The 26,753-nt window shown below is 41.4% G+C and overlaps 1 protein-coding gene across 1 annotated transcript in view; it reads right to left on the reverse strand.

Annotated features, from left to right (window-relative positions):
- Positions 1-480: 480 nt before the first annotated feature.
- The window catches only part of LOC124805395 (myrosinase 1-like), a 149,023-nt gene continuing 122,750 nt past the window's right edge, over positions 481-26,753 (reverse strand). Inside the window, exons 10-11 of the mRNA XM_047265957.1 lie at positions 16,619-16,725; positions 481-616 (exon numbers count right to left, since the gene is read on the reverse strand). Coding sequence (XP_047121913.1) covers positions 481-616; positions 16,619-16,725 — 243 coding nt within the window. The remainder of the gene's footprint in view (positions 617-16,618; positions 16,726-26,753) is intronic.

A 26,753-nucleotide genomic window follows, 5' to 3' on the forward strand; every position in this document is an offset into this window, starting at 1 on the left:
TCCGAGTGGCTTGGCTGTCTTGCCACGCCACTACACATATCTCACCCGTGATGAGAGGTGTTTCAATTGTTATTGAGACATCTGAACTGACTCATTATTTAAGGACAAGCTGTTAACACCCAAGCAAAATATTTTATTCTGAACGAAGCGCTGTTGTTGTTTCCAAGCCTGTTCGGTAATAATTTAGTACGTTGCGTGTGCTCAGTATCGCATACTAAGAATCTGAAATTCAGGAAGATTACACCATTTTGATTTACGAGAGACGACACCAGATTAACAACAAAGGAAGTACTTTATTGCAGGAGGATAGGGAGCAATCAACGAATAAAATGATACCTACGAGTACAGTATGATGACTTATTAACTCACACTTCGACTTTCACATTTTTACACGGGTGGAGGAAACATCAAAAGCGAAGATCAGAATGGGGTTCTGGCGTACTGTCAGGGCATGGAGAACTATAACAGTTTCACAGAGATTTACACAAAAGATCGCAAGAAGTCGGTAGGTAGCTGTTTGGTCCTGAAAATATCGCCCATCACGCCAGCGGATGCCTTTGGTGTCCTTGGCAAGTCTGGGTCGTCGAAGTCCACTTCGTACAGCCCGAACTTCACACTGTGTAAACAAAAAAAAGACAAAATTAGGTTTCATAGTGTTTACTATAGGCAGATGTGTTTAATAACGTAGCATTACACATATGTACATTGATTTGTATCTATAAGGGGCGGCCAAAAAGTTTTGCGTTAGAAGGCCGCGTGTCCAGATTCGGTATACAGATCAGGCAAAATTGTCGTGAGCATTGAGGTAATCATCGTATCGACGCCGCAGGCTAAAAATACCCGTTTGGTAAAACACTGTGTCCTGCTGCGTGAACGTTCGGAGCCGCCTGCTGGATATGCTCCTCCGACAACTATTCCACACAATATTCCTTCCAATGTTGCCAGCTAAACGTCCTGCAAAACGAAAGGAAAAGCTATACGTCACCTTCAAGAACTATTTTCCAACTTCATTCGTATTACTACACGAGAATTTCTATTTACGAGACTTGAAAAAATAAAAAAAAGAAGCGTCATGAAGAAATTATCCGAATGGGGCGGAAATCAGTAGATCTACAGACAAACAAATGATTACAATTTTAGAAAAATTGGACGATTTTTTGAACTGAAACAGCTTCACAATTTGAGCGAGTCAATAACGCATTGCTTCACCTCTGTCACTTATGCAAGCAGTTATTCGGCTTAGCATTGATCGACTGAGTCTTTGGATGTCCACCTGAGGGATATCGCGCCAACTTCTACCCAGTTCGTGCGTAGGATCGTCAAAATCCTGAGGTGATTGAAGGGCCCTACCCATAATGTTCCAAATGTGGTCAACTGGGCTATCTTGTTGGTCAAGATACGGTTTGGCAAGCACGAAGACAGGCGGTGGAAACTCTCGACCTGTGCGGGAGGGCATTGCCTTACTGAAGTGTAAGCCCAGTACGGCTTGCCAGGAAGAGTAACAAAATGGGGCGTAGAATATCGCTGACGTACCGTTGTGGTCTAAAGGTGCCACGGACGACAACCAAAGGGGTCCTGCTATGAAATGAAATGTCACCGCAGACCATCACCCCTTGCTGCCGGGCTGTACGGCTGGCGGCAATGAGGTTGGCATGCCACCACTGTCTGGGGAGCCACCGGGGCTCAATTCGAAGCGGGACACACCGTTGAAGACAATCCTACTCCAGTCAATGAGATTCCAGACGTGACTGGAGACGCCCAGGACAGCTTTGGATTGCCAACATAACTACCGCCCACCATACAACCCGACAACCAGCAGTGATGGTCTCAGTGCCACTTCTTTCCATAGCAGGACCCCATAGATGTTATCCACGACATCCTTACAGAACAGCGGTACGGCAGCGATATTTCACGCCCTGTTTTGTTGCTCTGCGCAGCAAACTATGCTGGGCTTACACTTCAGCAATATACTGCCTGCCCGTACGCGGCGAGAGTTTCTACGGCTTGTTTTCGTGCGTGTGAAATCCTACCTTGGCATGCGAGATCGCCTAAACTCTCTCCAGTGTTCCACATTCGGAACATTACTGGTAGGGCCCTCCAGTTAGCTCGGGATTCTGACGATACAACGCGCCAATTGGACATAATTGGACGCGATACCAGTCAGGATGACATCCAACAACTCGGTATATCAATGCCAAGCTGGATAACTGGTTGTTTAAGGGTCAGAGGCGATGCAACACTTTACTGACTCGCTCAAATTGTGAAGCTGTTTCTCTCGAATAAATCTTCCAGTTTTTCTGAAATTCTCAGCACTGCTTCGTCCGTATGTGCACATCACACGTACCGATTTTAGTCCCATTCGAATAACTTCTTCGTGGTGCTTTTTTTTTTAAAAAAAAAAAGAGTTCTTGGAGTGTAGAAAGGTCGAAAGAGTATATAGAGGGTCTATACAAGGGAGATGAATTTGCAGACAATATCATAGACATGGGAGATGACGTAGATGAAGAGGAGATGTGAGAAATGAGAACAATTTACAGAGCACTGAAATATAGCCTTGGGAGAGCCAGCCACGACAATATTCTTCCATCTGGTATGCAAGATACGTAAGACAGGAGAAATACCGTCAAACTTCAAAAAGAATGTGGTAGTTCCAATACCAAAGGAAGCAAGTGCTGACAGGTGTAAATATTACCGAAACATCAATTTAATATGTCATAGTTGTAAAGTACTAACACGAATGCCTTACAAAAGAACGGAAAAATTGATAGAAGCCGACCTCGGGGAAGATCAGTTTGGATTTCGCAGAAATGTAGGAACCCGTGAGGCAATACTGACCTTAAGACTTAGAGAATAGGGTGCTGAAAGGCGAACCCCCGTTTATAGCATTTGTAGACTTAGAGAAAGCTTTTGTCAATGTTGATTAGAATACTCTCTTTGAAATTCAGGAGGTAGCATGGGTAAAATACAGGAGCTGATCGGCTATTTACAACTGTTAATTAAATTTTGTTTGCCTCCTGCACAGTTATCAGGCACTGCAGTATAGTTAGCTGCTCGAAATTGCTCTTAGTAGACCATCTTCTCGAATCGTTTGATCCACTGGCTGAGGAAGATCGTTGGTTAGCACTTGTTCCCTTCGCTGACCGCCTGCATAGTGGAGCTCTGTACGTCCCGCTTCATAGTTAGTGCCCCACTGCCGCACATCACTCTCATGCAGCGGCGGATTTTCACTACTGGCCATTAAAATTGCTACACCAAGAAGAAATGCAGATGATAAACGGGTATTCATTGGACAAATATATTATACTAGAACTGACATGTGATTACGTTTTCACGCAGTTTGGGTGCATAGATCCTGAGAAATCAGTATCCAGAACCACCACCTCTGGCTGTAATAACGGCCTTGATACGCCTGGGCATTGAGTCAAACAGAGCTTGGATGGCGTGTACAGGTACAGCTGCCCATGCAGCTTCAACACGATACCACAGTTCATTAAGAGTAGTGACTGGCGTATTGTGACAAGCCAGTTGCTCGACCACCATTGACCAGACGTTTTCAATTGGTGAGAGATCTGGAGAATGTGCTGGCCAGGGCAGCAGTCGAACATTCTCTGTATCCAGAAAGGCCCGTACAGGACCTGCAACATGCGGTCGTGCATTATCCTGCTGAAATGTAGGGTTTCGCAGGGATCGAATGAAGAGTAGACCCACGGGTCGTAACACATCTGAAATGTAACGTCCACTGTTTAAAATGCCGCCAATGCCAAGAAGAGGTGACCGAGACGTGTAACCAATGGCACCCCATAACATCACGCCGGGGATACGCCAGTATGCCGATGACGAATACACGCATCCAATGTGCGTTCACCGCGATGTCGCCAATCACGGATGCGACCATCATGATGCTGTAAACAGAACCTGGATTCATCCGAAAAAATGACGTTTTGCCATTCGTGCAACCAGGTTCGTCGTTGAGTACACCATCGCAGGCGGTCCTGTCTGTGATGCAGCTTCAAGGGTAATCGCAGCCATGGTCTCCGAGCTGATAGTCCATGCTGCTGCAAACGTCGTCGAACTGTTCGTGCAGATGGTTGTTGTCTTGCAAACGTCCCCATCTGTTGACTCAGGGATCGAGACGTGGCTGCACGATACGTTACAGCCATGTGGATAAGATGCCTGTCATCTCGACTGCTAGTGATACGAGGCCGTTGGGATCCAGCACGGCGTTCCATACTACCCTCCTGAACCCACCGATTCAATATTCTGCTAACAGACATTGGATCTCGACTAAGGCGAGCAGCAATGTCGCAATACGATAAACCGCAATTGCGATAGGCTACAATCCGACCTTTATCGAAGTCGGAAACGTGATGGTACGCATTTCTCATCCTTGCACGAGCCATCACAACAACGTTTCACGTGGCAACGCCGGTCAACTGCTGTTTGTGTATGAGAAATCGGTTGGAAACTTTCCTCATGTCAGCACGTTGTAAATGTCGCCACCGGCGCCAACCTTGTGTGAATGCTCTGAAAAGCTAATCATTTGCATATCACAGCATTTTCTTCCTGTCGGTTAAATTTCGCGTCTGTAACACGTCATCTTCGTGGTGTAGCAATTTTAATGGCCAGTAGTGTACATATAGGCCCGCAGGCACGGGCATAGGGACCGGCATTTTTTGCTCTCTACTCATTTTAACCTTTTACGTTTTAAAATAACTGCGTTTACAAATGACTAATTTTTTTAATATTGTTAAACAGCTTGCTACTTTAAATAAGCCTTAAGAACAAAATTCGGCAGTACAAGCTTGGAAATATACATAGTTTACTTGGTGATGGAATGTAAATTTAACATTGGGTTTCTATCTTGTGTCATGTTCATGATTGTTCAAAGTATTTTGAAGTAAGCTGTCTGGACGGCAAACAATGTTTGAAACGTTGTTATTATTCCGAGAATGTTGTCGACTTCTGCTTAACCCTACCGTATTTTCCCCGTGAAAATACCAGGACCCCGTGAAAGCTGTGATAATCAACAATTTCTTAAATACTGTAACATGTGTGGGTCTCAGTATGTAAAACCCATCTCTACTTAAATTTCCTGTAGAAATTACGGGAAAGTATCAAGTCAACCCTCCATGACTGTAATTAATGTGAAACTCTGTGGTCTTCAAAACATGTTGATACTGGGAATGTTTTACATTTTTAAACATATGTTTATACGAAAAGAACATAAGCAGAATATCTGATAATGTGTGAAATACACTTCACAACAGTTTAAAAATTGTATTTATTTACTTACTTACTTTTTTTGGCGAAGAAAGAAGAAGAAACCAACTTTCGTTTGTCTCATTTATTGTGCTGCAGCATGCACGATATAAAAGTTCCCACTCTGTGGTATCGAATAGTATGTGGCATTGCGAATTTTATATTAAACTTCTTAACTAACTTTTTTCCATCGAGGAAAGGTTATTTTTATTTTATGTTGGAACAAAAGGTGCGTATGCGCGTAAACATAACAGCAATGTTCATACAAATGGCAACACACAACATCAACTGCCAACAACACTACTTAAACTTTATAGTCTGTCTTCTATGCCCACAGAAACCGCTAAAAAGTTATAAGAATAAGTGTAATATGAGTCGATCCAGCACACCTCACAGCAAGAAATTGCAAAAATTATTTGCTTTTTAAATTAGAAAGACAGCGTCAAGGATATTCAGAACATACTTGCGTCCCAGATAAAATTCCGGCGACGCGGGAAACAGAAGCCAAAAAAAGGGACCCGTTTTCTTTACGAGACGAATTCCAGCCGGCAGCTGTATTTCTACTGTTCACTGACAACGGAGAAACGGGCGACAATGAATCTTTGTGCTCGTGTACCGTATTTACAGTAAAAAGCTTTGTGCTCATGTGCAGTGTAGTACGACTGGAAGTGGCTACAGTCGTTCTTTCTTTCCTTTTACAATTTTTTTCTTTTGTTTTGACTGTTGGAGAGAAAAAAGCGAATATGTAAAATTAAGTGGGGCGGCATTTTGGAAATTGTCGAAGGAAAGGCGAGAACGAGAAGCAAATGTTCTAAAAACGCTTGGCAGAGTAGATAAATTTTTCGCAAAAAATGTTGCTGGTTCGACTTAGATTTCAAGTAGTACGGATGATATTTCTGGCACTGCAGCTGTTGTAAAAGAAGTAAATAGAAACGAAACAAAAGTGTCAAGTCAGACGTAAAAAGAAATAACGTCGTTAGTGATGATCCTGCAGTATGGTGTGAAAAAAAAACAAAAAAAAAACAAAGAAAACCACTCCGTCTACAGGCCGCAAGTGGTGGCCCATCGGGACTATCCGACCGCCGTGTCATCCTCGGTGGAGGATGCGGATAGGAAGGGCGTGGGGTCAGCACACCGCTCTCCCGGTCGTCATGATGGTATTCTTGACCGAAGCCGCTACTGTTCGCTCGAGTAGCTCCTCAATTGGCATGACGAATAATACTGAAAACGTCCACACAAACTTATAGGAAGAGCGAGGATGAACAGTCTACAAGTAACATGGGAGTTATTTCGCCTTTGGTGACTATAGAAATTCTTATTAGGATCAGACGCATTTGGCTCTATTTAAAGAGTCTCCAGTGGTTACTGTAAATATTCTAGACTCGTTTACAAAGTAATCGAGGAGAATGGGGATACATAATATATGAAAACGTGAAAATATTATTTATTAGTTTGTCGCAGTGCCTTAAAAATAGAATGTTGGTTTGTTGAAGAATGCACCGAGATAAAAACCTGAGTTGTAAAAAAAAAAAAAAAAGCAATTTTGAACTTGAGAAGAGTTTATGATCTAGGTACACTGATTTTTAAACAAAATCAAAATTATCAGAGCGACCGCGTAAACACAGTGTTCAAATAGTTCAAATGGCTCTGAGCACTATGGGACTTAACATCTGAGGTCATCAGTCCCCTAGAACTTAGAACTACTTAAACCTAACTAACCTAAGAACATCACACACATCCGTGCCCGAGGCAGGATTCGAACCTGCGACCGTAGCAGTCGCGCGGTTCCGGACTGCGCACTTAGAACCGCTAGACCACCGCGGCCGGCAAACACAGTGTAATGAGTCTCGTGCACGTAGGACTTTTCACAGTTCAGATGATGGAATAACCACGGTATCATTTGTTAAACTGTGACTGCAGAAGAGAAGTATCAAAAACAAAAGGAGGTGTAACAAACATCCTAATGCATATACAAAAATCATAACATTACATTTACCCTCACTTCGATCTACCATAGTTGACAACTCATCGCGAAGGCAGTGATACGCGCTGTCCATGCTGTCTTGCCTTCCAGTTTCGACAGTTCAGTGTTCGTGGTCATGTAAAGAATGTAGGACTCCGTGTTCTTGTTCATCGATCAGATCTCTCTCCCAGATTACATTATACATTTTCATGATCACAATTAAATATAAATTTGTATAAGAATACCGTTCGTAATTCTCCTGACACAATAAAACACTTAAGAAACGTACGAACGCCTCGTACACTTCATTCACTTGGACTCACACCAGTGAGATGGTTACATGGTAAACATTCAACAGGGAAGTAACCGATTTTGTGAAATTTTACGAACTCCTAACCAGAAGCGAATGATATAGTTTCATCTTTGTGGTTTGGTAGTCTAATTTTTGAATTTCTATGTGTTACTTTAATATTTACCATATTCCGTTCATAATAAGAGTAAACCTCATGTAAACATTGCACTGTGCATTCTTCCGCGTTTCTGGGACCTCACTGGGTCCCGATTCACGTGGCGCAGAAGCCAAGCTGTCTCGAGTACAGTCAAGTACGATAATAAGAATACGTTTTGTGCTGTGCATTACGCGTATACCTATTCAGCGACGATACGGGGCAATAACTTCACGGCTCTGAGCACTATGGGACTTAACATCTGTGGTCATCAGTCCCCTAGAACTTAGAACTACTTAAACCTAACTAACCGAAGGACATCACACACATCCATGCGACCTGCGACCGTAGCGGTCACGCGGTTCCAAACTGAAGCGCTTAGAACCGCACGGCCACACCGGCCGGCCGGCAATAACTTCACCGGCGCCTTTAACTTGGACAGCACTGGCCAGGCAAGTGACCCAACGAAACTGCAGTGAAGTGAACAGTTGCAGTAAAGACGTAAAAAGAGACGAGCAGAGAAACTATATAGCTTTGAATGTCATTCATTTTTTAAACAGGAGGAAATAATATATGGCAAAACTAAGGAGATACGCTTCTCAGGTAACCGTACGGAAAACATGACATGCTCTCGATTTTAGCTAACACAGTACTGTAATGAAAAACTAGAGTGATGAAAATTCCCGACTTTAACAAAGGTAATTTTTCTGCATGAGCTCTGTGGGGCGTAAAAGCGCACTGCTGATTTTCCATGTAGTTAAATATTGAAGCCTCTGAAGGTATTACTGTCATTCGTCTGGTAATCTCTGAACTCCTTTCATATCGGACACTGAGGAATACACTTCAGTACTGCTACGTTGATAACGAGGCGATCGGCAACAGAATCGCAAGCCACCAAAAAAAAAAAAAAAAAAAAAAATCCGCATTTCCTCCTCCTCCTTTATGATATGCTGTTCTGCATTTCGTCATCATTCGGCAGCGACGTGTCACGAAGCTTCGTGCATTACTTACAGCACGTTTGACGGCTTAAATGTCTCGTTACTTTTGGCGGCAAATACTTTAGCTTTGCTGCAGATCTGTTGGGTTCAGATTGCAGTGTGAAGATGACAACCGTGAAAATGAGGCGTTTGTACAGTGTACTCGGCGCCGTGGAAATTATTGTTTTCCGTGTTTCTACGACGCTTATCACTCTATGGGACTACATCTGTCCTACAAAACAAGGGGTATATTCAAATAAAGTATATCTGATTTTTCATTTTTCCCCAAAAAATTTAATTGTCTAATGTTTTCTTAACTTCAACAATCTTACATAAAATATCGATAATTAAAAATGTGTATTTGCAATGAAAACCAGAATTTTACGTGCTAATATAAGTAGAAACTAGGAAGACGTGCATTTTTGTTGAAAAATTATGGTTAAGTATGCGTTAATTAAAATATATATTTCATGAATTTCATATTTAAGTGATTGACATATACAAACCGAACAAAAAAAGCTGTACTCACAATGTGTTTCGAACCGCCGCCTACTTGCATACACGAGTGTCATTCCACGACGCTACAGTATACGGTATGCATACAATCACATCAGCTTTCTTAAATTTATTATATAGTCCACTAAATACGTCTAAGCTGGTTTTTCTCTGTAATATTGTGATAAACATTAAGAAAAACTTCTTTCTCGCCATTAAGAGTGTTTCACTACGAAGCAGGAAGCAGTGTCATCCATTTTCACGGTACGTATTAATTAACAGCGAGACAATCAGAGCACAAGTAGAGATTACAGAGACTGACGATTTTTGAAACAAAAATTATGTAAGCTAAGTACGATTAAGAAAGACTTTAGTGGCTGATAATACATCAGAATGTCTTAAAGTTTCATTTAGAGTGGCATAGTAATAAGATATCCAATACATAAGTTGGACCTACTTCCAAGAGCGGAACAACACCAGTGTACGAGAGCTACGGCTGCTTGACCAAACATCGCGTTTGTATTTATTTGCATCAGGTTTATTCTTATGATGAACGAGGTATAGACACAGTTCTCGCAATTTCGTTTGTGTCTGAAATATTTATGATTTTTACAAGTTCCTAACCAGGAGCGAATTATTTAGTCTCATCTGTGTGCTTTGGCAGTTTAGCTTTTGCATTTCTGCGTATCTATTTTAATTTACTATCCACAGTTCTTATGTTTGTTAGTGTCAAAAACAGAGATCGGCAGCGCGTGTTATAGTCGTTTGTTTGTTTAGTGTAGTTTTCCCCTGTCTTTAGTATGAATACGAACTGTGATTGCTGTGTGCAAATGCGAACTGCGTTGGTGACACTTTGCTGTCAGCCCCAGGCTGTGATGGCTTCTGTTACACAGCTTGAGGTTGTAGTGGACATGCATCACAGTTGGGGATCGAGCGTGGTGATCCTACGGACATCCAGCACTACCCACGAGTCCACTGATCGGTGTGCACTGGTGGCCAGCCCTGTACTGCTCTCACTGAGGTTGACCCCTCACCTGTGGTCGGGTAGGAGGTCACCACGCGGCATCGCAGGCTGCAAGAGACTTCCTGGTCGACTGTTAGCGCGGTTAGTCTAACTAACAGGTTCCATGTGCTATCTGTGCCTGACAGTGTCTCTCATCCAGATACAGTTGTTTCAGAAATCTCTCAGCCTGCAATATCTGGGCAGTCCCAGAGGGTGGGATTATTAGCAGTTGGGACCTGCAATTTCAGGCATGTTACGGCGCTTCTTAGGGACACGGCTGCCAAGGAGGGGAAGAAAGCCAATGTGCACTCCGCTTGCGTACCAGGTGGAATCATTCCAGACGTGGAACGGGTCTTTCCGGATCCCATGAAGAACGTAGAGTGTAGCCAACTGCAGCTGGTGGATCTCGTCGGAACCAATGCTGTGTGTTACTTTGGACTGGAAGGGATTACCTCTGGTTTCGAGCGGCTATCTGAAATGGTAAAGGTTGCCTGTCGGGCTTGTGAGACAAAATAGCTCACCATTTGCAAAACAGTCGACAGAACCGATTGTGAAAACTGCTACAGAGCAGAGTGAAGGGTCTGAATCAGAGGGTCAGACGGTTTTCTGACCGTGTAGGATGCAAATACGTAAACTTGAGCCACAGGGTGGTGGGGTTTCGGATTCTGCTAAATACGTCAGGAGACCATTACACGCAGAAGTCAGCTACATGGGTAGCTACATGGGTGTGGATTGGGCGGTTTCTTAGGTTAAAGTGTCTCGGGGAAACACAAAAAGTGCTTCAGTCTCAAAAGGTGCAGATCGAACACAAGAAGAACGTACATCTAGCTACCATCGGCATAACAGTTGTAAATTATCATAGCTGTGTTGGGAAAGTACCACAGCTCCAAGCGAAAATAGAAATCACTGACGCTCAAATCGTTATAGGCACTGAAAGCTGACCAAACCCAAAGACAAGTTCAGACGAAATTTTTACGAAGGAGCTAAAGGTGTTCAGCAAGGATAGGCTAAATACAGTTGGGCGGTGCAGTGTTTGTTGCTGTGAGAAGAAGTTTATATTGTAGCGAAATTGAACTAAATAGTTCCTATGAGTTAGCATGGGTAGAGGCCATTCTTGACAACCGGAATAAAATGATTGGATTCTTTTACCGACCGGATGATACAACTGCTGCAATGTTCAAAGAAAACCTGAGTCTAATTTCAGTGACTTAAACTGTCTCACACAATTATAGTTGGTGGTGACTTCAATCTCGATATCCTGGAGAAAATACATGTTTAAATCCGGTGGTACACGTAAAATATCATCCAAGATTATGCTAAGCGCATTCTCTGATAGTTATTTCGAGCAATTAGTTCATGATCCCACTCGAAAAGTAAACGGCTGTGAAACCACACTTGATTTCTTAGCGACAAATAATCCTGAGCTGATAACGAGCATCAGAACGGATACAGGTATGGGGTTGTCGTAGCGAGACTGAATACCGTAACTCCCAAATCCACCAACAATAAACGAAAGATGTATCTATTCAAAAAGCAAATAAAAATTTGCTGGATACCTTCCTGAAAGACAATCTCCTCTCCTAAATTAACAGTGTAGTTGTATATCGGATGTGACTTGAATTAAAAAAAATAGTATCAACAGCAATTGAGAGGTTTATACCAAATAAATTAACAAAGGACGGAGTTGATCCTCCATACTGCGCAAAACAGGTCCTAGTAAATAACTATGAATTACAATTACGAACAACTTAAACTGGAAAGGACACATTGAAAGTGTTGTGGGGAAGGCGAACCAAAAACTGCTTTTTATTGGCAGGACGCTTTGAAGATGCAAAAAATCTCCTAACGAGAATGTCTACACTACCCTTGTCGGTCCTCTTTTGAAGCACTTCTGCCGCATGTGGGATCGTTACCAGACAGGTTTAACGGAGTGCATCGAGATAGTTGAAAGAAGGGCAGCTCGTCTCGTACTATCGAGAAATAGGGGAGAGGGTGTCGCGGACATGATACGTGATCTGGGGTTTCTTGTTGCTGCCAGATCTAGGGAGAAACGGTCATCATAATAAAATAAGGGAAATCAGAGCTCGCAGGAAAAGATACAGGTGTTCGTTTTCTTTTCGCGCGCTCTTCTAGAGTTGATATGAAGGTAGTTCAATGAACACTTTATCAGAGTGCAAGTGTGATTTACAGAATAGCCGTATAGATACAGATGTATATTGCACAATAGTAGTCCATTCAGCACTGAATTCTGGGGTATTACTTTTGAAAACTATCAACATGTGAACCAATGTTGATGCACTGAAGGGAAATGTATTTTTTGCAACATTCTGGCGACAAATTGTATTGATTCTATCACTTACACCTAAGAACGGATGACTTACTGAAATGAAATTAACCATTATAGTGACTCTTCTGTTTATAGAAAAACATAAATAAATACCGGGTGATCAAAAAGTCAGTATAAATTTGAAAACTTAATAAACCACGGACTAATGTAGATAGAGTGGTAAAAATTAACACACGTGCATGGAATGACATGGGGTTTTATTAGAACAAAAAAAAAAGTTCACAAAGTGTTCGACAGGTGCGCGTCGTTTGGTGATGATCGCTTGCTCAGCCGCCACTTTCGTCATGCTTGGCCTCCCAGGTCCCCACACCTCAGTCCGTGCGATTATTGGCTTTGGGGTTACCTGAAGTCGCAAGTGTATCGTGATCGACCGACATCTCTAGGGACGCTGAAAGACAACATACGACGCCAATCCATAACTCCGGACATGCTTTACAGTGCTGTTCACAACATTATTCCTCGACTATAGCCATTGTTGAGGAATGATGGTGGACATATTGAACATTTCCTGTGAAGTACATCATCTTTGCTTTGTCTTACTTTGTTCTACATCTACATCTACATGATTACTCTCCAATTCACATTTAAGTGCTTGGCAGAGTCGTCATCGAGCCACAATCATACTATCTTTCTACCATTCCACTCCCGAACAGCGCGCTTTGATTTCTCTTATTTTATTTTGATGATCATTCCTACCGATGTGGGTTGGCCTCAACAAAATATTTTCGCATTTCGTAAATAGATCTCGCCGGGACGAAAACGTCTTTGCTTTAATGACTTCCATCCCAACTCGCGTATCATATCTGCCACACTCTCTCCCCTGTTACGTGATAATACAAAACGAGCTGCCCTTTTTTGCACCCTTTGGATGTCCTCCGTCAATCCTACCTGGTAAGGATCCCACACCGCGCAGCAATATTCTAACAGAGGACTAACGAGTGTAGTGTAAGCTGTCTGTTTAGTGGACTTGTTGCATCTTCTAAGTCTCCTGCCAATGAAACGCAACCTTTGGCTCGTCTTCCCTACAATATTATCTATGTGATCTTTCCAACTAAAGTTGTTCGTAATTTTAACACCCAGGTACTAAGTTGAATTGACAGCCTTGAGAATTGTACTATTTATCGAGTAATCGAATTCCAACGGATTTCTTTTGGAACTCATGTGGATCACCTCACACTTTCCGTTATTTAGCGTCAACTGCCACCTGCCACACCATACAGCAATCTTTTCTAAATCGCTTTGCAACTGATACTGACCTTCGGATGACCTTACTAGACGGTAAATTACAGCATCATCTGCGAAAAACCTAAGAGAACTGCTCAGCTTGTCACCCAGATCATTTATATAGATCAGGAGCAGCAGAGATCCCAGGACGCTTCCCTGGCGAACACCTGATATCACTTCAGTTTTGCTCGATGATTTGCCGTCTATTACTACGAAGTGCGACCTTCCTGACAGGAAATCACGAATCCAGTCGGACAACTGAGGCGATACCCCACAGGCCCGCAGCTTGATTAGAAGTCGGTTGTGAGGAACGGTGTTATGCTAATTATTGCTATTCTGATCTGATGAAGTGCCCCATCTGTCGGACATTTTTTGTACTTTTGTAGTTTTTTGGTTCTAATAAAATCCCATGTCATTGCAAGCATGTGTGTCAATTTGTACCTCTCTATCTACATTATTCCGTGATTTATTCAGTTTTCAAATTTATACCGACTTTTTGATCACCCGGTACATTTAAAAGTCATGAACTTGTAACCATAAACGTGCGTCGCTGATACTGAATGTAGCGATTATGAAATGTACACTTACCAGCCAGGACGTTATGACGACCTACATAATAGCCGGTGGGTGCACCTCCGGCAAGAGTAACAGCCGCGACGCGCCGTGGCATGGAAGCAATGAAGCCTTGCTAGGTCGATGGAGCGATTTGGCACCACATCTGCTCACAGGAGCCACCTAATTCTGGGGAGGGAGGCGATGACCTCTGACACCATGTTCAGTCACAACCCAGATTTCTTCGATCAGGTTCAGATCTGGCGAGCTGCGGGCCCAGCACATCATCTGGACCTCGCCACTGTGTTCCTCAGACCACTCCATCAGACTCCTGGCAGTGTGACACGGCGCATTATCTTGTTGAATAGCGCCAACGTCGGGAAACATGATCGTCATGAAGAGGTGTGCCTGGGCTGCAACCGGAGTGCGATACTGCTCGGTCATCACGGTGCCACTGCACCCATGGATGCACACGTGAATGTTCGCCAGAGCATGATGGAATAGCCGCCAGCTTGTCTCCGCCCCGCAGTACATGTGTCAAGGAGCTGTTCCCCTGCAAGGCGACGGATTCGCGACTTGCCATCGGCGTGATGAAGAAGGTATCGGAATTCAGCAGACGACGCAAGGCTCTCCCAATGCTCCAACGTCCAGTACCGATGGTCACATGCCCACCTGAGTCGTACTTTCGATGTCGCGATGTTGTGGTGTTAACATTGGCACATGTATAGGTCGTCGGCTGCGGAGGCCCATCCTTAGAAGTGTTCGGTGCACCGTGTGTTCAAATGGTTCAAATGGCTCTGAGCACTATGGGACTTAACTTCTGTGGTCATCAGTCCCCTAGAACTTAGAACTACTTAAACCTAACCAACCTAAGTACATCACACACATCCATGCCCGAGGCAGGATTCGAACCTGCGACCGTAGCAGCCCCGCGGTTTCGGACTGCAGCGCCTAGAACCGCACGGCCACCTCGGCCGGCACCGTGTGATCAGATACACTTTTATTCTGCCCGGCGTTAAAGTTTGGTGTTAGTTGCGCCATAGTTTGCCGCCTGCCCTGTTTTTACCTGCCTGCCTAGCCTAAGACGTCTGTCACCTCTAATGAGGGGTGGACGCCCAACCCCACGGCGTCTGGACGCGGTTTTACCTTGAAGATACTCACCACAGCACTCCTCGAACACGCGACAACTCGTCCGAAGTGCTCGTGTCGAACCTCTGGGCAATCCCAGTCTGCCCTCGGTCAAATTCAGACAGATCGCGCGCCTTTCCCGTTCTGCATAAGGGCAGCGCTCTCATTGATACTACATGCACTGTGCACGTGCCTAACTAGCAGCCATTTCTCTCCCTTTGACACTACTATCGTTTGGACGGCTTTATAACGACAGTACGTCGGTCGTGACACGGCTCTGGCTTATCACTATATGTGTTGTTGCTGACTCTCTGGGCACGAGCTGAACATGCCATTTATGAGACAATTAATCAGTCCTCAAGGAAGTAAACTGGAAAACCAGTTCAACATCTATAGAAGACAAGACGTCTGTATAGTAAATTCAGATATTTATTTTCCCACGTCATGCCAGAAAAATCTGTGACTAGGATTTTTTTGTTAAATCTTTTATCCTTACGTGTATGTTGTCATTACTTTGATCTGATTTTGTATAAAAAGTTTTAGTCCACAAACAGACTTCACACACAAGCAACTTTCTTTAATGATGGTATTCACCTCGAGTTTGCTGATAGATGCTAAAAGCAAGATGACTAGATATTTCAGCGATCAATTTGTCCACCTTCTTCAGGAGAGAGGCTATTGTTGCAGTGTCCCAGTGAACACTGATGCTAATGCTGGAAAGCTTCGTCCTATACAGACACCCGTATCGTACACGGCGCATGCGCCGTACAGCACAGGTGCTGGCCCAAAAAATGGGACTGTGGTGCTGCCCATAGTCGAGCATCGGCATCAACGATGTGTCACATCAAAGACTATCCTCAGATGCCCGGGTCATCCGCACCAAAGAACGTTGCGATTTAATGCAGCACAATACAAGGTTTCATGTCCTGCTAACAGGAAGTACTTCTCTCTAATAATCAAGCTGTCTCCCTACCTAATTCAAATTCACTGCTTGTAAACCGGACGCACCGGAAACTATTAGGGTCTCACCTGATTTCACGCCGTGACCCTCGTTTAAACAATGCTCCGCTACTGCCTACTTTTCAGGCACTTGTAGCTTCGTGCAGCCTTCATTAATGATGCTAGCACATTTTGTTAAAGTAATATCATCAAGGGTGTATATGAAGAAAACTGAAGGACGACCATAAATTGTAACAAATATTCTAGACAGTGGTTATTACTCACGAGAATCCGCCAGTCCATTCCAAATTGTCCATGAGGCTCCAGGCGACGTATCCAATCACTGGAACACCATCAGTGTTAACAGCTTGTAGGACAGCATCAAGATAAGACTGCAAGAGAGAAATTAATCTTGTACATAATCTGAAAATTTGTACCCTGTGTAGGAACATATTATAATGTCCATCTTTTGACCAAAATTTAACTCCATTTTCCTGGTTTACTCAATGTAATTTTGAGGAAACTACTCTCCCCGAGAAAACATATTTGCTGAAATTCGGTGATCTTTATCTCAGAAATGAAACCTGTACTAAGAAGTAAAAAAAATGATATCACCAAAATTTACGCAACATCAATAAACATACTGTGCTCATTCCATCTCCCTCAAGAAAGCTGTGTATAGATCAGTACTATACAGAACCTGGAAATTTCTATTTCAGTATACAGAGCCGCCGTAGGAAATGGAAATAGTAAAATGCACAGCCATAAACATTGGATATGACGCTATACTCATCACACAATGCCACTACATACAATAAGTAAACACAACAAAAACCAGCAAACTAAACTTGCAATTGACGGGACACCAAAAATTAAATATGTAAAAATGCCAAATCTTGATAGAATGTCTGATGAATTAGGTTGATAATTCAGAAACACATGTGTAAAAATGAGCTTAACAACCACTAGCAGTCTAAGTAGGAAGCTTATTCACCGTACAAAATCATTAATTACATATCTTGACATATGTGGCATTTAAACCATTACCAGTAGCCAACGCAACAAATATCATATACGTCAGACTGGAAGAAACATCAGAACTTCAGAAATCGATTTAAAGAGCATATATACGGCTGCATACTGAAGAAATGTAACAAATCACAGCAGCAGCACACATTAAAGACATGGACGACCCTTTGAAAACCACAGACAAGCTGGAAATTTTCCGCAAAAATCTAAAGAAAGTAAAATAATATGTGTAATGGAAGAAATGGAAATATTCTTCCGTAATACAAGAAAAAAGATATTCTTAATGAGTTAAGTGAACACAAAGCCTTAGAATTCTTCAGCAGCCTTAAGCCGATTCTAATGCAACAGGTTTAAGATGTGTGAATTTGAAACAAATGACTGTCAAACTGTCAGGCCGCCATATTGTACTAGTGTAAATTGTTCAAGTCTATGTAGGAACGTTGTGTACAGCTAAATACACCCAATCCTGTGCCAGCCTAAGCAATGAAATAATGCAATGCTACACAACAGTTTCATCAGTGTTTCGATAAGGCGAATGGAGCTTTGGGACCGCAAAATAGCAAGTGAAGAACTGATACAATAAAAGTGTATAGCACGCGTATCGCATAATAGCAACTGATGCAGAACTATGTGCATCTCACACAAGCTGTTCTGTCAGCTGCAAGAAACAACGAGGCACAGCTCCACACCATCAGAAGACATCAATGGACGTCTATTTCTCGCCACCCACTGCACCTCCTCCCTGCAAATATCCCAATAGCTACTCCAGCAGCAGAAAAGTAAACAAAACAATAGCGTACGTTAGTTCAGATTAAGACATCTTCTCTTTAATCAACACATTTCTGTACACATGGGCAAAACGCCCTGGAAACGTACTGCAATATGTTAAACTAAATATAAATTCTCTTAAGAGACTCTGGTGAACTGAATGGGAAACTCAGCAAGACTCTCCTATGCAACTATAGCCTATGTAACAAAAAGAAGAGAATCGCTGAACAGGAGGAAATGATTGGTGTCATTCAGGCTGAATTAAACATCCCAAATTTGAACTAGATAGGTTGAAGTGGGCAACAGATGGTGGTAACAGGATAAAGAGAACAATCAATGAGCGAAAGGAGAACAACTCTTCAATCACTTGGTACATGAAGTAGAAGGGGTTGGGCCTCATCCAGCTGTAGGCCACGGTAGGGTGTAGCAGACTTCTAGCAAAGAAACTAAGTGTAGGTCGGCAGCAGAAGAGATCAGGAAACATGGGTGTGCAGTATGCCCGATGGTGCAGTACAAATTAGGAACAGCATAACATCACAAATATTGTGAAACCAAGTGCTAGGATAACGTTACTGTAGTAGATGAGTTGGGAAATAGCATAGCTAAGGACAGAAATTACAGCATTAGAGGTAACCTGGATGAAACAGTAGTCGAAATTGAGTACGCTGCTGCTGACTGAAAACGAATCTCTTATGAGTAAACAGCCTGTTGCTGCAATTGGGAGATGTGTGTATTCTAGACATGGCCTACACCTAAACAGGAGAGGGGAAGATAGGTCAGCTGTGCTTCTTGCAGATAATATACAGGGACCACCATCACACAAAGCAAAACCTCTGAGATTACCTGTGTCACAGAGGTACCTTTTTGAGTTTAGACACAGGATTCAGGCACCCTGTTTTGAAAGAAGTCAAAATAACGGAACAGCCCCACAAAATGCTTAGTTAATGCACGGTAACGTAACGTTTGCTTATTTCGTTAGAGTATCTGAGGACAGTAATAAGTTAGAAGAGCGTCTTGTTTATTTCAAAACTTTTGAGACCTCTATGCCTATTTGAAGACCTCGTAACCACAGAGTTGGATAATGTACATATAAAAAATTACACTCGAGCAGCTTACTCAAGCAGAGCTAATATGGCAAAAGAGGAGATTTTACACACATCAACATAGAACACAAGTTCAAAAACATTGAGACAAGTAGATTTTGTAGCGTGTGTCCTCGTGAATTCACACTGAAAAATAGTTCACTTTTAATTGTAACTGTACATAGATCCTCACTGGGAAATTTTGATCTGTTTATGAAATTTGAATTCACTACTATGCTATCTGTGAGATAGCAGCAAGCTCAGTGTAAATTTTCTAAAGGACTCTGATAAGAAAAAGATCTGAAAAAGATATTTGGATCTTCAAACTTGATCTTAGTAATTAATTTTCTAACATGGATGAAGAAAGACAGAAGTACCCTAACTGATAATGTTTTCTTTGATGACGTTCAAAGCCAGAAAGTAAACGTTTACCCAGTAACAAATACTCTCTCTGATCGTTATGCGCAGTTAGGAGAGATAAGATAGTTCCTTAAAGCATTTATACTGATCAGTGGAAATAAGAATAATTAATGACTCCAGGACAAATGTTTCTAAGAATAATTTACGTGAGGTGAACTGGGAAAAGATTTATAATGAACCAAATGCTAACGTAAAGTTTAATCCATTCCATTAATAGTTCATATCATTATTTGAAAACATCTTTCCTCAAAAGTGAATCAGAAAGGACAATAAACAGGTATTAAAAAACCATAGATCACTAAAATGATTAAAGTATGTGGAGTAAGGAATAGAAAAACGTACCCATTGGTCAGAACAAGGAGATATCCTGTTGTAGTTGCACACTACAAAAACTACTCAAAATTGCTAAGATAAGTATTAAAAAATTAAGGAGCATGTGTATAACATAAGAAATCAGTAATTCCGACCGCAAACTTCACGCTCTGTGGAATGTAGCGAAACGAGAGACAGGACCACCAGCCGCAGAACAGGACCACATCACAACTGAGCTGAATGGGAGGGCTACAAGTGATGAGCCACATGCAACAAACATATTTAACAACCATTTCTTAAATACAGTAGAAATTATAAGGAAAAATAGTTAAAGAGAAATATCACAGCAGTATGTTAAAAAAATCAACTCTCATAAAATTCGGTTCTACGAATGTATCACCAACTCCTCCTGAAATTAAGAATGTTGTTCTCTCAAAAATCGAAACTCGTCTGGTTTTGATCATGTTTCCTAAACAGTACTAAAGATTTGTTTCAAAGTAATAAGCCCTGTCTTATCTGAATTACGTAAGTCATCACTAATTAGTGGCATTTTTCCAGAGAGACTGAAAGATGCCGTTGTCAGACCTCGCCATAAGAAAGGTGACAGGAGGGACGGTAATAAGTGCAGATCTGTTTCACTGCTGACATCACTTTCCAAAACTTTTGAGAAGGAGATGCATTCAGAGTAGTACCACACCTGAGCTACAGTAACATCCTCAGCAGATCACAGTTCGGATTTCAGAAGAGTTTCTCTACTGGGAATGCCATTTGTATATTCACTCACCAAATTTTACAAGGATTAAATAATGAAACAACGCCATCTGGTATTTTCTGCAACCTATCCAAGGCATTTTACTGTGGGAATCGCAGAATTCTCTAGATAAATTGAATTTTACTCTTATTGATGGTATACTCAACCATTATGTCTAACGGAAAGGATGCAGAAAGTTGTACTTATTAATTCAATCAGTGCACTGCACGGACATTATTCTAACACGGGAGAAATCACGTATTGGTTTCTCAAAGGCTTAGTCTTTAGTCCATTATTTGTGCTCATATATTTAAACGATCTCCTGTCTAACAGTCAGAAAGCAGGATTAGTTTCTTTTCGAGATGACTCTTGTATTGTACTCGAGCTGAACATACATACAGAAACAGAAGGAACGGTAAACAATTTTATTAAAAATATCATTGACTGGTTTTCTACGAATGGTCTCACCATCCATTTTAAAAAGACCCAACATATTTGGTTCTGCACTTCTGGGGGTACTAAACCGACGATAAACGCAACACACGGTGAGGAAACAAGAAATGGTCTGGAAACTTTAGAATCTTTAGGTGTCTCTCTTGATGAAAATTTAAACCGGAAAAAGCACATTTTGGAACTCATAAACAACTTAGTTCAACCATAACGACAGAATCGAGAACCGACTATAAGCGTTGGCAAAGACATTAGTTATGGATGCGCAGTAAAGCGTAGACAAATGACCGTAAAACATCATTCACTTTTTTGTACAAGATTTTGTTTCCCTCTCTCGTTTGTAGAAGTTTTGTTAAACTGTACTGCTCGGAGTATGACGGATACGAGTGTTTCGTATATTGTGTGCTTCTGAATAAGAGAAGACTTAACAACAGCATTAAGCATTTTTATTAAAGTGAAATAGAGCCAAGTTAAGAAGAATTTCTTCTTATTTTATATCATCTAGACAGGCTCTGGTGTTCCCTGTAGTCGGCTGCCTACATCTACAGTTGAAATGGATGAAAAGAAGTCCATGGTCATATTTTCGTAAAATTAACAGGAGGAGAAGTTTCAGAAGACGAGAAACATAATTAAAATATATATAGTGATGGACACAGAAAAAGAAACAACGCAAGGTAAGGGAATGAACAATACACACAGAACATCTCATAATAATGCAATTGTACTAATAGTCTCTTTTCATTGCAAGCGAAAGGACAATTACCGATCAAATTTCCTTCATTCTTTCTTTTAATTGTTTTTGTTTTTTATTATAATACAAATCGTCGCCAGAACTACTGCAGTTTTCAGGTTTCGACATTTTCAAAAAAGAATAGGAACCTTACATAATTGTAAGCCTATAATTAAACGAATATTGTAAACAATTCTGAACCACAAGAATAACATGAATGCACAAACCTTTCATTTGTGTATAAAATGCATAAAAATGACATCTACACACCTCACTGAGTTCAGTGTAGCGAAATTCTTCGTAATCAGTTTGTGAGATGAAAGCAGTTTCGGTATGTTCTTGGCTTCTCGCATAACAGAAAATAATATTATGTAAAAAATATGGTTATAATAAATGTTTCAACGGCAAAGAAGCAGACAGAGGAAAATTCCAGACGATACGTGGAAAAAGTATGTACATTTCACTATCACATTAGCCTACCATCAAATTCAATATCTGTAAACTTCTATTGGTTCATCACGCCTTTCCAAAGTTTTGGTATCTGATCCACGAAAACATTTTAAATAATTGAAGCATAATTGAAGGTTTTATTAAAACCCTATAGTTCTTTGTTTTTGCTAGTTTGACGCAGCCTCATTGTCACTGGCATAATCAATTAATTTTATCAATCACACGCGGCTAAAATAAGATTTGAGCAGCTGCAAATCAAGAAAGGGTGAGTCCAGAAAAACAGTCCGTGAAGAGTTTGACAGAGCACTGAAAGACCTGAGCCGAAACAAGGCCCCGGGAGTAGACAACATTCCATTAGAACTACTGACGGCCTTGGGAGAGCCAGTCCTGACAAAACTCTACCATCTGGTGAGGATGATGTATGAGACAGGTGAAGTACCCTCAGACTTCAAGAAGAATATAATAATTCCAATCCCAAAGAAAGCAGGTGTAGACAGATGTGAAAATTACAGAACTATCAGTTTAATAAATCACAGCTGCAAAATACTAACACGAATTCTTTATAGACGAATGGAAAAACTGGTAGAAGCCGACATCGGGGAAGATCAGTTTGGATTCCGTAGAAATATTGGAACACGTGAGGCAATACTGACCTTACGACTTATCTTAGAAGCTAGATTAAGGAAAGGCAAACCTACGTTTCTAGCATTTGTAGACTTAGAGAAAGATTTTGACAATGTTGACTGGAATACTCTCTTCCAAATTCTAAAGGTGGCAGGGGTAAAATACAGGGAGCGAAAGGCTATTTACAATTTGTACAGAAACCAGGTGGCAGTTATAAGAATCGAGGGACATGAAAGGGAAGCAGTAGTTGGGAAGGGAGTGAGACAGGGTTGTAGCCTTTCGCCGATGTTATTCAATCTGTATATTGAGCAAGCAGTAAAGGAAACAGAAGAAAAATTTGGAGGAGGTACTAAATTCCGTGGAGAAGAAATAAAAACTTTGAGGTTCGCCGATGACATTGTAATTCTGTCAGAGGCAGCAAAGGACTTGGAAGAGCAGTTGAACGGAATGAACAGTGTCTTGAAAGGTGGATATAAGATGAACATCAACAAAAGCAAAACAAGAATAATGGAATGTAGTTGAAGTAATCATGGGATGCTAACGGAATTGGATTAGGAAATGAGACACTTAAAGTAGTAAAGTAGTTTTGCTATTTGGGGAGCAAAATAACTGATGATGGTCGAAGTAGAGAGTATATAAAATGTAGACTGGCAATGACAAGGAAAGCATTTCTGAAGAAGAGAAATTTGTTAACATCGAGTATAGATTTAAGTGTCAGGAAGTCGTTTCTGAAAGTATTTGTATGGAGTGTAGCCATGTATGGAAGTGAAACATGGACGATAAATAGTTTGGACAGGAAGAGAATATAAGCTTTCGAAATGTGGTGCTACAGAAGAATGTTGAAGATTAGATGGGTAGATCACATAACTAATGTGGAGGTATTGAATAGAATTTGGGAGAAGAGGAGTTTGTGGCACAACTTGACGAGAAGAAGGGACTGGTTGGTAGGACATGTTCTGAGGCATCAAGGGATCATAAATTTAGCTTTGGAGGGTAGTGTGGAGTGTAAAAATCGTAGAGGGAGGCCAAGAAATGAATACACTAAGCAGATTCAGAAGGATGTAGGTTGCGGTAGGTACTGGGAGATGAAGAAACGTGCACAGCATAGGGTAGCATGGAGAGCTGCATCAAACCAGTCTCAGGAATGAAGACCACAACAACAACAAACAACAATTATTTGTTTATAGCGAGACCTCCATATTAATATGTATGTCACATTATCTAGATAGGTGTCTGACTGGACCGTGGGAGTGAATCCCATTAACGTGTTACATGAACTATATAAATAAGTGACGGATATTTTAATTATACTATGTGGATTTCATGGTCTGGCGTTTGTTCGAAATGAGGATGAGCAATTTTAGTAAACAGATAGCTGCAGCTAATATTAATGTGGAAAGTTGATCGTGCAAAAAGGCATCCACCTAAAAAAGTCTTTCAAGAACTAAAATGAAAGCTCAAGAAAAGCTGTGAATAAGAATTAGTGACCGCTGCATGTTTCTAAACCATGAAGTTTCTTCCTTCGCTACACTACCAACTAATAAGGTGTTTCGAATCAAGTACCTGGAATACTAGTTGACTAGGATTGAGTTACTACTAATCTCCATCAGCAATAACCAATTATCAGCACCTACTAAATACAGAAGTGAACGAAGTTTCTTTTAACAGCAGTTTATTCTTGAAAGAAAGCTATTAAACTCTGAGGAATGAGAGAATATAAAGTTGAGACGCACGTCAAATACATTTCCGTGTGGGACAGTTACCCAGGTGAACATTTAGAAAATGCAACAGATCTACTGAAGAGACTGCCTACACTACGCTTGTCCGTCCTCTTTTGGAGTACTGCTGTGTCGTCTGGGATCCTTACCAGATACGATTAACGGGATACATCGAGAAAGTTCAAAGAAGCGCAGCACGTTTTGTGTTATCCCGAAATAGGGTAGAGAGTGTCACGGACATGGTACAGAATTTGGGGTGGACGTCCTTAAAACAAAGGCGTTTTTCGTTGCGGCAGAACCTTCTCACGAAATTTCAATCACCAACTTTCTCCTCCGAATGCGAAAATATTTTGTTGACGCGCACCTTCATAGGGAGAAAGGATCATTCTAAAAAAAAATAAAGGAAGTCAGAGCTCGCACGGAAAGATACAGGTGTTCGTTTATTCCGCGGGCTGCTCGAGATTGAAATAATAGATAATTATTGTTACGGTGATTTGCAGAACATCCATGTAGATGGAGAACAAAGAGATTTCGCAACAGTTGCCTTTCTCCCAGTTTTTAACAAAAATTTTCATCGTGGCGCAAGGGAAACTGCATTGCTATGATGCCATAGGGGCTTCTAGTGTGTCTAGGACATTCAGAAGAAGACTGTATCATGTTATTAAAATAAAACTATTTTTCTCTACGGAACTATGTTTATTTTTACTGTAGGTGTTTTAGCGCTAGCTCCTTCAGTTTTTGAGTTCGTAAACGACAATCCCCATCACAGTGCCTTGTTTTTCGTACACGAGAATATAAATTTACAAAAATTGGTTCACAGTTTCAGTGCGGTATAAAATATCTTTTTACACAGTTTCGTTGAGAAATGTGCTGTTCTAACTGCGACTATATTTCAGCATCCTGTATATGGCAATTAACCAAAAATTGGTGCTATGCGATACTTCTCGCGATGAAACTTTGAAACAGTAAAACGAATTTTAGGCCGGCCTGTGTGGCCGTGCGGTTCTAGGCACTTCAGTCTGGATCCGCGTGACCGCTACGGTCGCAGGTTTGAATCCTGCCTCGGGTATGGATGTGTGTGATGTCCTTAGGTTAGTTAGGTTTAAGTAGTTCTAAGTTCTAGGGGACTGATGACCACAGATGTTAAATCCCATAGTGCTCAGAGCCATTTGAACCAATTTTAAACGAATTTTCTTCTGTGTATCATTAAAAACACATAACGTGCATGGAGAGGAAATGTGGCCTGTACCCGAAAAACTGTCATGGTGATCTCTCCATTGGCAAAATACTCCAGATTAATTTGCAATTCGGATATCCTGTAGAGGGCTACGAGAGGATAAATGAAAACAAAAAGGAGACGGAGCGAGAAATTTCAGACACCTGAGTTTGCTATCGAAGCTATAAAATCTGAAAAGGAAAATGGAACGGCTCAATGTAAATACAGTAGACGTCAGTCAAGTCAGATGCAAAGAAGACAAGGATTCCTGATCAGACTCTTATAGGGTAAGATCAACAGCAGCAGAAAACAGAATAATAGGAGTAGCTCGATATGGATAGGAAAGTAGAACAAAGAGTAAGTTACTGTGAACAGTTCAGTGACTGGATTATCCTCATCCGAATAAAGAACAAACGAATGCCAACGACTTTACAAGCATAAGACAAAATTTTACGCAGGCAGTTCACCGTTAATATGTAAAGAAAAATGAAAATCTAACAATTATTAAGGATACGAGTGCTATAGTAGTGGAAGAACTGAGAGACAGTTGACAGGAGAATACGGGCTCGGTATCCGGAATTAGAGAGAAGAATAACTTCTTCCGTTCTGCAATAAATTACAGGTAAACAAATCCTTGGAGACTCACACGAGAAGGAGGTATAGTTGCAGAAGGCCCGGAGACACGGGAAGATACCAACTGGATTACATCGTGGTGAGACAGACATTCCGAAACCAGATATTGGATTGCAAAGCGGACTCAAGAGAAAATGCAGACCACACAACAATTAAGTAATGATGGTAAGTAGGCTAAAGCTTAGGAGAATCTTCAGGAAAATTCACTTTATAAGAAAGTAGAGGACTGAAACGTTG

This window comes from Schistocerca piceifrons, chromosome 7 (assembly GCF_021461385.2).
Source record: "Schistocerca piceifrons isolate TAMUIC-IGC-003096 chromosome 7, iqSchPice1.1, whole genome shotgun sequence".
Taxonomy (NCBI): Eukaryota; Metazoa; Arthropoda; class Insecta; order Orthoptera; family Acrididae; genus Schistocerca; species Schistocerca piceifrons.